This window comes from Loxodonta africana, chromosome 11 (assembly GCF_030014295.1).
Source record: "Loxodonta africana isolate mLoxAfr1 chromosome 11, mLoxAfr1.hap2, whole genome shotgun sequence".
Taxonomy (NCBI): domain Eukaryota; kingdom Metazoa; phylum Chordata; class Mammalia; order Proboscidea; family Elephantidae; genus Loxodonta; species Loxodonta africana.
The window spans coordinates 19173108-19183295 of record NC_087352.1 but is presented as its reverse complement, the minus strand read 5'-3'; the positions used below and the strand labels follow the sequence as shown (position 1 = coordinate 19183295).

The following is a 10188-nucleotide window of genomic DNA, read 5'->3' as shown; positions in this document are numbered from 1 at the left end:
CTCTTCTTCTATATCAGTTAGGTTTTTTCTGTTAAATCTCTAGAGACAGATAAGCTAACACAAAGTGGCTTAAAAATGTTGTTAGGTACCATTAAGTCAATTTCAACTCATAGCGACCCCTATGTGACAGTAGAATTGCCCCATAGGGTTTTCTTGGCTGTAATTTCTCCTGTCAGCCTGATTGGGCCCTGTGCCCATCTCTGAACCAACAATCACACTGGGCTGGGCCGAATGGCTTAAGCCAATCAGGGTCTCGCCTCTGGAACTGGGGTCCATTCCAAACCCACCAAAATAGGGGGAAGGAATGATGCTGGGAAGGTACCACCAAATGCCCACTACCCTTTTCTCCCCACTCACCCAAACTCTTAAAGCCATGGATATTTGCAGGCACACACTTTGGAAAAAGGCGTTTATTGGTGTGGTGGTCTCAACACTCCCCATGAATCGGAACACACAGCCCCCAGGGCCCCCCACCCCCCTCCCTCGGGCTTCTCCCCCTCCCCTCCCTGTCCCGCGGACCCTGGGAATGGAAGACAATGTGGGATGGGGCCCACGCCCCTGTCTGAGGTACAGTCACTGCCCCTTGCCTCCCTGCCCCTACTCTGCCCTCTTCCCCACCAAGCTCTGGGTGGTGTGGTTTGGGGTGGGTGTGTATAGAGGGTCTCCCAGGAGTCAGAGCTGGTGATGTGGCATCTTCATTTGGGCTCTGGATGTCCAGGTGATGCCTCTCTGTCCCCTACTTGGTGTGGTATGTACCAGGGTGGAGTATTCCTACAATCAGAACTGGGGCTGCAGCCTCTTGGAGTCCTTTCCTGACAACAGTTGCCCACCCTTGGGGGAAACTACAGCTGGTCACCAGCTTCAGGACAGCTGGAGCCAGGGGGCTATTGCTGGTCACAGTCGCTGGTGTGCGTGTGTGCGTGTGTGCCAGGGTGGTCAGGACAGCCTTTGGGAGGCAAAGTCAGTGGAGAGCTGGGGACTGGTAGGCCAGCAAGCCCACACCTGGGCAGCTGTGGGCCAACTGCAGGAGTTCTGAGGGCACCTGGCTGGCGCTGCACGTGGCCAAGGGGAGGGGTGGGAGAGGCAGGGCAAAGCACTGAGACAGACAGGTGACTACAGCCACTAGCCTGACAGTCAGATGGAAGCACCGATTAGCCCAGGAGGGGGCCAGAAATTCCAGGGTGGGGAGGGGGGACAGGGGAAGCGGGAGGGTCTCAGGCTGCTGAGCTTGTTATGGGACCTCTGGCTACAGGCAGCTGGTGCCAACATGGGGACCTCCCACCTATTCCCAAAGGCTGGATGACAGCTCGACAGGACAGGCGAGTGTAACACCCCCTTCCCACCCCCAACCTGCCCAGGAAACCTTTCAACAGGTGGGGAGTGGGGATTGGTGTCGTGCATATATTGGGGAAGCAGGGAGCCTAGACAACCTCTCTTCACAGCTTCCATTGCAAAGCCCCCATACCTACCTCCAGCAGAGGTGAGAGGCAGCATGTTGGGGACAGTGGCCACGGGGGTGTCAGGGGAAGGAGGCCTGCTGAACCCCCTTCTCTACCACACACATACACACACACACACGCCCACATGCACACTTGTGCGCGAGCGATCCAGTTGACAGCCTGAGCTAAGAGAGGGGTGTGGGGTGGCCAGGGGTGGGTCACAATCGGAAACGTGAACGGGTGGCGAGAATGGCTGTAGAAAGATGCATAATTTTGTGTTCTCCCTCACAGTGATGGGTTCTCTAAAGATCTCTCTTCCTCCTCCTCATCTTCCTCTTCTTCTTTTGTGGCCGAGAGCTCTTCCACCCCCTCGAGACCCATGGCGCTTTCTCCCTCTTCCTCTCTTGCTCTCGGCCTGAAGCCCCCCTGGCATGGGGAGGCCAGCTGCACGGGGTTCCTCCTACATCCTCCACCACAGCCAGCTCAGGGCGGAGAGGAGGGTCAGGGGCCCTGGGGGCCTCGGGGCCGAGTTTTCCAGGGATCCTGGGCCTGGGGGAAGAGAAAGGGTCATGGGAGGAGGCCTGAGAGAAGGAGACTCTGTATATGTCTCTCCCAGGACCCCTGTCTCTGCATCAGTCTCTGAGGGTCTCTTTTGAGCGTATTACTCTGGAGGACAGAGTCCCTGGGCAGTGCAAATGGTAAATGTCCTCGGCTGCTAACCAAAAGGTTGGCAGTTCAAGTCCACCCAGAGGCACCTCAGAAGAAAGGCCTACTGATCTACTTCTGAAGACTCACTTATTGAAAACCCTCTGGAACACAGTTCTACCCTAACACACATGGGGTCGCCATTAGTTGGCGTCAGCTGGTTTCTCTAGCGGACCTGCCTGGGATTCTCACTTGTGTGTCTGCCTTTTCGACTCCTTCTGGGCATGTTTTCAGTCTTAGGAGCTCGCTGAGCAGGTATCTTTCTTGGCCACTCAGTCTCTCTTATCTCCCTGTCTCCTTCACATCTTATCTATGCCCCCCACCACCACGCTGTCTTGGCCTGGAACTCTCTGTGTTTGTCTTTGTGTCTTACAGCTTCTATCTATTCAGCATTTCCACAAGGTGTCTCATACTCCACACGCCCCAAACTGCACTCTTAATTTAATCTTCTCCCCTAAACTGGCTACTCCCTGATACTTCTCCATTTCAAAAAATGTTATCCCTATTCCTCCAGCTGTTCAAGCAAAAATCTTGGAATCACTTTTGACTCACCTTCACGCTTCCCTCACCCCTTCACATCCAGTGCAGCAACTTAGCCCAATGGGCTCTACTCCAAAGCATCTCCCAGATACCGAGTCCTCACCGTACTTCCACTACCACCACCATGGCCCAAGCCACCATCCCTCCTAGCCTGGAGGACCGCAGCAGCTTCTTCCCTTGTCTCCCTGCCTCCACCTTGCCCCCTACAGGCCACTCTTCAAACAGCACCCAATGAGTGGCGCCTGAGTGGCTGAAAAGGTTTGCCATCAGCTAACCTAAAGGCTGGTGGTTGGAACATAGCCAGCCGCACTGTGGAAAGACTCGCAATCCACTTCTGTCAAGATTTCAGGCAAGAAAACCCTATGGAGCACAGTTCTACTCTGTAACACGGGGGGTCGCCATGAGTCGGGATCAACTTGACAGCAACAGGTTTGGTTTGTTTATATGCTCTCTTTAGAAGCATCACTCACTCAGATGCTACTCCCCTGCATAACAGCCTCCAGTGGCCTCACTCTGCAGTAAAGTAAAATTCAAACTCCCCACCATGGATTAAGGAATCCCTGGGTGGTGCAGTTAAGTGCTTGGCTACTAACCAAAAGGTTGGCGATTCAAATCCACCCAGAGGCGAGTCAGAAGAAAGACCTGGAGCTGTATTTCAGAAAGGTCACTGCTATGAAAACCCTACGGAGTGCAGTTCTGCTCTGTAATACACGGGGTTGCCACGAGTCAGGAACGGACTTGATGGCAAATGGTTTTACTGGTCTTATCATGGCTCATGAGCCTGACCTCTACATTCCTCTTTAACCTTATGTCCCACAAGATCTCTCTGCTCTGGTCCTGCTAGCTTCTTCACTGTACCTTTGCATACACGGTTCCCCCTGCCTGCAAAACTCTTTTTCCAGATCTTAGCAGTACTGGTTTCTCCCCATTCAGGTCTCAGTTCAAATGGTGCCCCCTGCAGGAAGCCTTCTCTGATTAGCTTATCTAATGTTGCCACCCCCAATCCTCTCTGATTTATTTTCTTTGTAGTCCTTATTGATATCCAAAAATATTTATGTATCTACGTATTTGCTTGTTAAAGATCCCTGTGTGCTGTAACCAGTTTGCACTCAACTACTAACCTAAAGGTTGACAGTTTGAGCCCACCCAGCTATGCTGAGGAAGAAAGGCCTGACAATCTGCTTTCATAAAAATCACAGCCAAGAAAACTCTATGGAGTTCTACTCTGTAACACATGGGGTCGCAATGGGTTTGGAATGGGTATGTATGTATTTGCTTGTTGTTTATTTATATATATATGTGTCTACTTGCTCATTACTTTTCTATTACTAGAACGTAAGCTCCTTGGGGCTCCCGACCTTCTCTGCTTTATCCTCGGCGGCCAACGCCGGGCTTTTTAGTGGGCGCTCAATATCTGCCGAATGGATCAACCTCTTGCTCAGTCGCGTTGCTTCTGAGTCGCAGGGTCTGTCTCTTTGCCAAGTCCAGCTGTCAGTCTGGAGGGTGGCCCCGGAGTCTCCTCCTCCTCTGGCCCCGCCCCTCCCTCCCTGGCCCCGGCCCCGCCCCCCGCCTCCCACCGCCCGCCAGCGCCCGCGGACGCACGCAGGAGCCGCATGGAGGCGCTGGACGCTCCGAGCCGGTTGGCAGCGCGACACGTGTAGTTGCCGTAATGCCGTGCGCTCACGTTGGCGAATAGAAGCATCGAGCGGGTACGCTCCGTCTGCACCTTCAGGCCCTCGGTGGTGCCGCTGCTCAGCCTGCCGGGAAGTGGGGTCAGGGGCCAGACCGCGTGACCCCGGCCCGGGACCCCCTGGGGCCCAGAGCCCAGTCCTCGGACTCTGGTCTCCAGCCTCTGGGCCCCCAATCCCCGGGGACTCTGGTCTGCAGTCGAGGGACCCCGAACCCCCCGGGGACTCTGGTCTCCAGCCTCGTGGGGGGCCTCTTATTCCCGGGGACTCTGGTCTCCAGCCCCAGGGTTCCCTGATCCCCGGGGAGTCTGGTCTTCAGCCTCGGAGGCCCCCGACTCCCGGGGACTCTGGTCTCCAGCCCCGGGGTTCCCTGATCCCCGGGGACTCTGGTCTCCAGCCCCGGGGGTTCTCTGATCCCCGGGGACGCTGGTCTCCAGCCTCAGGGACCCTGAACCCTGGGACCAACATTTTGCCCCCATCGCAGTGACCATTAGAACCTGGGATTTAGCTACTTATGGATCCCGGACCATTCCCCCCGGAATTTCTCCATGGACCGGCTCCCAAATGCTGATGGACTCCAACCCTAATAAAAAATAGTCCCCGAAATCTCCGCCAGAGCCTCAGCATGGACCCCCGACCACACTCCCCTCCTTGCATAGCCGGCGCAGCACGGTCTCCAGCATTTAGCTTCCTAGGACCAGAGTTTCCAGTACATCCCCACTGTCTCTCCGGGGCCCAGCAGACACTATATCTGAGAATCTAGGTCCCACCGGTTCTTGGGACCCAAGACTCCGCTCCCTCCAGCGACCCAGCTCCCCAGACGAAGGGACCTAGAGCCCTCCTCCTCTGTCCCCACCGCCCGCTCCGGGGCTGTCCTCACAGTCTGTCATCCTTGTACCACTGGAAATCCGCGGGCGGCACCGCCATAGCTTCGCAGCGCAGGAGGGCGGCGCGGCCCAGGGCGGTGCGGGCGCTGGTCACGTCCGTGATGGTCGGAGGATCTGGCGAGGGGCGGGGGTCAGCAATTGCTCCCAGCCCCCTCCGCCCTCAGACCTAAGAGTTCAGGACCCCTAGCCCACTCCTCCCTCTGACTCCTTCTCACCAGGGACCCAGAGTCCGCCCCCTTTCTCGCCTGGGACTCACAGTTGACTGTGACCAGCACGCGGCGGCTGTCGGGCGCGGAGTTAACCCCGTTGTGAGTCACGCACTCGTATTCCCCGGCCTGGCCCCGCTGGATATCAGAAATCTCCAGGATCTCGCCCTCGGAAGTGAAGCCGTCTGTGGTGGGAGGGAGGGGAAGGGGGCGGGGCCGGACACAAACACTTAACACGGGACAACACGGGCACAACACGGACACACATCAGCGGGGCGGGCACCGCAGGGCCTGGAGTGCCCGGTCTAAGGGAGCTGGGGGAGGGGGGCGGGAGAAGAGGGGCGCGGCTTATGGGGGGAGGGAGTGGGGATCTGGGGTTTTTAACTGCAACCCGGTAGGGAGGATCTCAATATCTTGGTCTTAGAAGGATCTAGGAAATACAGATCTAGTGGGGGAGGGTCCCAGAGTTCTGGGATCTAGCTCTTAAAGCTCTTAAAGGATCCAGAAATTCAGGGTCTGGTGATTGGGATCCAAAAAACCAAAAAAACCAAGCCCAGTGCTGTGGAGTCGACTCCGACTCATAGCGACTCAGGGACCCAGATATCTGGGATCTCACGCCAGATCACCGGGCCCAGAAGACCTGAGATCTAGACTGAGACCTGGGACTTAGGGTATCCAGGATTCCAGGGTCTCAAGAGCAGGGTGGTGGTGATCAGATGATTCAGTGGGGAAGGATCCAGGGATCTGAGGTCTATAGTCAGTGGGTTCTGGGGTCTCAGGGAATTCAGGGAACAGGATCTAGTGATTGGCACTATGGGTCTCCAAAGACCTAGTGGGTGAGCATCCAGGAATCTGGGATCTGGTGGTGGAGGTTCATGTAGAAGAGGTTGGTAGGTGATGTCTGGGGATCTGGAGGTCATGTGCTGCCACCTGGACACTATGGGGACAACCAAGAGCTGTGGTCCTTCAACTTGGCCAGCATCAGAATCACCTGGAGGGCTTGTTAAAACAGTGCGGTGGGGTGGGGGGGGTAGTCTTCTGATTCAGTAGGGTCTGGGTGGGGCCCCAAACCATCAAACCAAACCCGTTGCTGTTGAGTCGGTTCTGACTCATAACGACCCTATAGGATAGAGTAGAACTGCCCCATTTAGTTTCCAAGGAGCGCCTGGTGGATTTGAACTGCCAACCTTTTGGTTAGCAGCTGTAGCTCTTAACCACTACATCACCAGGGCTTCCGGGTAGGGCCCAGAAGTGTGCATTTCTAACAGGTTCCCAGGTGATGCTGATGCTGTGGGAGGGCGGACCATACTCTGAGAACCGCTGGACTCTCAGCAGACAAGACATAGGAACGTGGACCAGAGGATCCACTGGGTGTAACCCCACTTGTTGTTAGGTGCTGTCGAGTCAGTTCTGACTCACAGCAACGTTATGTACAACAGAATGAAACACTGAGCAGTCCTGCACCATCCTCACAATCATTACTATGTTTGAGCCCACTGTTGCAGCCACTGTGTCAGTCCATCTTAGGGGTTGAAAAAACGGGAACCTGAGTGGGGGAGAATCCTGTGAGGGTGAGGGGAGAGTCTGGGGATATAGGGGTCAGGGGAAAGGGGCAAGCGGGGATCCAGCACATGACTTGGGGGCAGGTCCCAGGCCTGGGATGGCAGGTGGAACCCGTTGATGAAGGCTCTAAGAATCTGGGGCCTGGGGGATCAGGGTGGGAGGTAGAAATTAAGTCATGATAGGTTAGGGGGCAGAATGAGGGAGAAGAGGGGCTGGGAATGCAGCCCAGGGGTATGGGGAATTGAGGGACCCAGACGGTGGAGTAGGGGAAGGGGCTTTCAGCCGGGGGTGGGGTCCTCACCTCGGAGCTGCCTCCAGGTGACTGTGGGCTCCGGCCTCCCCATGGCCAGACAAAGCAGGTTCACATTGCCCCCCTCATTCACTGTCACAGGTGAGGAGATGTTCACAATGCGGGCCGGGACTGCCGGGCAGGGGAGAGTCAGTGAGGAGCCAGACACCATCCCCCCTCAGACCCACAAGTCTTGGCTCACCCTCCTTCCTCAGACCCAGGAGTCAGGGTCTCCAGCCCTGTCTGTCAGACCCAGGATCCAGACCTCCAGGTCCCTCCCCTCGGACCTAGGAGTCCATGTTACTAGCCCCTCCTCTTGGAGTACAGCCAGTATTCACTGTTTCTATAAGAATTTCCCCCAAGCCCCTCATACCCTTCACCCACCCTGGCCTGGGCCATGTGCTCACCGTGGACGATGAGGTAGACCTGAGTGGTGTACGGCTGGTGGCGGGTCTGGAAGGAGCAGGTGTACAGGCCCTCATCGCCGAGCCCCACCTGGGTGATGAGGATGGAGAACTCCTCGGGCGTGTTGATGAGCAGCCGCACCCGCGGGTCACTGGTCCAGCGGTCGTTGCCCGCATACAGGATGTTAGAGCGGTTCAGCCAGGCCACACGGGTCACATGCTCGTCGATGAAACAGCTGCCCCAGAAGAGGGGGAGAGGAAGGCTCTTCTCCCCGCATCCCTTGGAACCTGGCCTTCCATGTTCCCCAGTCTAGGGTGGGTTGGGGTGGCATGGAGGCCTACTACATCTGAAATTTCCACTGCAGCCCTACGAAGCAGATATTCTAGTGCCCATTTGACAGGTGGGTAAACTATGCCTCAGAGAGGACAAGTTGTGTGCCCCAAGCACCACGATGGAATAATAGCTGATGGTTATTAAATGGCTGTTTGCCACGACTCCAAAAGAGGGGGATAGAAACCCAGAGAGAGGGGTAAAAAAGACCTAGGGAAGGAGGGACTTAGACCCAGAGAGAGGGGGACAGGACCCAGAGAGAGGGGGACAGGACCCAGAGAGAGGGGAATAGAGACCCAGAGAGAGAGGGGGACAGAGACCCGGAGGAAGGAGGGACAGATACCTGGAGTGGGGGGAGAGGCAGAAATCTGGAGGAAATAATCACAATGGAGTAGATACAGTGTGCCAAGTTCTTTGAGCACTGTATGTGTATAAACTCATAAATCCAACAGTCCCCAGGGTGGTTGCTGTTCCTCCGCCCTCTTGACAAATGGGGACACTGAGCCCCAGGGGTAGAGCTGGGTTTGGCGTCACTCCTGACCACCTCTCTCCTGATGAGGAGGTGTCAGGCCAAGTCCTCCCCATGTGGCAGGCTGTCTCTGTAGGTCAGGGTTTCCCCCCTGAATCTCTTTCATAGAGGCAGAAAGTGAGGCTCTGGAAGGTAAAGGGGCAGAATCCGAGTCCCCTGGGTGGGAGGTACCTGAGGGTGGCGTTGTCGCCTTCGCACACGGTGTAGTTGTCCGCGGGAGAGTTGAACTCCAGGCTCTGGGACAGCAGCCCTGCAGAAGGGAGGACGTCACAGAAACTGTACGCAGGTGTGGGTGCATATGCACACATGCACAGGCCTTGCAGACACGCACATTCCTACACCCACTGGCACAGACATCCACTGATGTTTTCCAAGGTGCACACATGGCAGCCGCACTCAGAGCAGACACACCAAACACATGCAACATGGACCCTCCCACAGGCCCACGCTGATGTACTGACATACTCGGGTAGGTAGGCTCCCACAGACACAAAAACATACCTTCAGAGACATACAGACAACAGCCCAATCACAGTACTCAAACACACATATACATACACACAGACAGGTGTACCCTGACATGCACATACACATACACACATAGACATGCAGACACACACATATGCAGACACATATGTACAGATATACACATAGAAACACAGATACACAGATACGAACATACATATGCACACAGACATGTATACACACCTACAGACACACAGACACTTGTATACACAGATACACACAAATGCAAGTTACACATATATGCAGAGATGTGTACACAGATACACACATATACACATTCAGATACAATGTGCTGACACATACACCTGCACACACACACATACACATATGCACACATACACAATGTAACGGTGGCACACACGTACAGATACAGGCACACATACATCTTAATACAGAATCACATAGAATGACATACACATGTAGACCCTGCTGCATGCAGATACCCAACACAGACACGAATATACAGACGTTCAGCCACACACAGACACATGCCCGTAATCACAGAGGCACACAAACACACGGACATATGCCCATATGCACACAGACACACATCTGTCGCAGACACACAAACACCCCCTTATACCTGGTGCACAGACACACACGAGCCTGCGTGCACACACAGACATCTGCACAGACACACACGTGTGCCCACGCTCACCAGGGCACGCACTCACAGGCGCACACCCACACCGCCTGCACACCCACACCGCCTGCATGCTCCAGTGCAGCATGCAGGCCAGCCGCCCCACCCCCACTCATTCATCTCTATGTGGACCATGGCCAGCGGGCTGGACCGTGGCCAGGGAGTGGGGGCTGGGCACGCAACGCAGAAGCGATGGAGACAGCACCAACCAAGCGGGGAGGAAAGGAGGCCGGATGACCTTGGATGTCTGGGGAGAGAGGGAGGGCCTCCGGAACTGGGCTGCCCTTCCCCCTACCCTGGCATGAGGAGCTAATTAATCTGATGAATTAATTGCCCCTGCCGCCCCAATGACTCCCGGGGGACCCTCTCCAGCAGCAGCCCCTCAGTGTGGGGCTGGGAAAGAGCCAGGACAGTGGGCTAGCCAAGCCCTGTGGTTTGG

At 55.8% G+C, this 10188-nt stretch overlaps 1 protein-coding gene across 1 annotated transcript; it reads right to left on the bottom strand.

Annotated features, from left to right (window-relative positions):
- Positions 1 to 501: 501 nt before the first annotated feature.
- IGLON5 (IgLON family member 5) lies at positions 502 to 9801 on the bottom strand. Its single transcript, XM_023543330.2, has 7 exons — positions 8753 to 9801; positions 7725 to 7957; positions 7330 to 7449; positions 5516 to 5650; positions 5253 to 5373; positions 4287 to 4441; positions 502 to 1988 (listed from the first exon to the last, which is right to left on the bottom strand). The coding sequence occupies exons 1-7, from the start codon at positions 8887 to 8889 to the stop codon at positions 1900 to 1902; spliced, it is 990 nt and encodes a 329-aa protein (XP_023399098.2). The 5' UTR covers positions 8890 to 9801; the 3' UTR covers positions 502 to 1899.
- Positions 9802 to 10188: the final 387 nt, after the last annotated feature.

What these genes read in the sequence shown, in the direction of transcription:
- IGLON5 (XM_023543330.2), bottom strand. Translation starts at nt 8,889, where the DNA reads ATGTGTGCATATGCACCCACACCTGCGTACAGTTTCTGTGACGTCCTC. An exon ending in GGCGACAACGCCACCCTCAG is followed by an intron (nt 7,958 to 8,752) that starts GTACCTCCCACC and finishes CTTCTGGGGCAG; the next exon opens with CTGTTTCATCGACGAGCATG. An exon ending in TGGTACAAGGATGACAGACT is followed by an intron (nt 4,442 to 5,252) that starts GTGAGGACAGCC and finishes ACTTCCCGGCAG; the next exon opens with GCTGAGCAGCGGCACCACCG.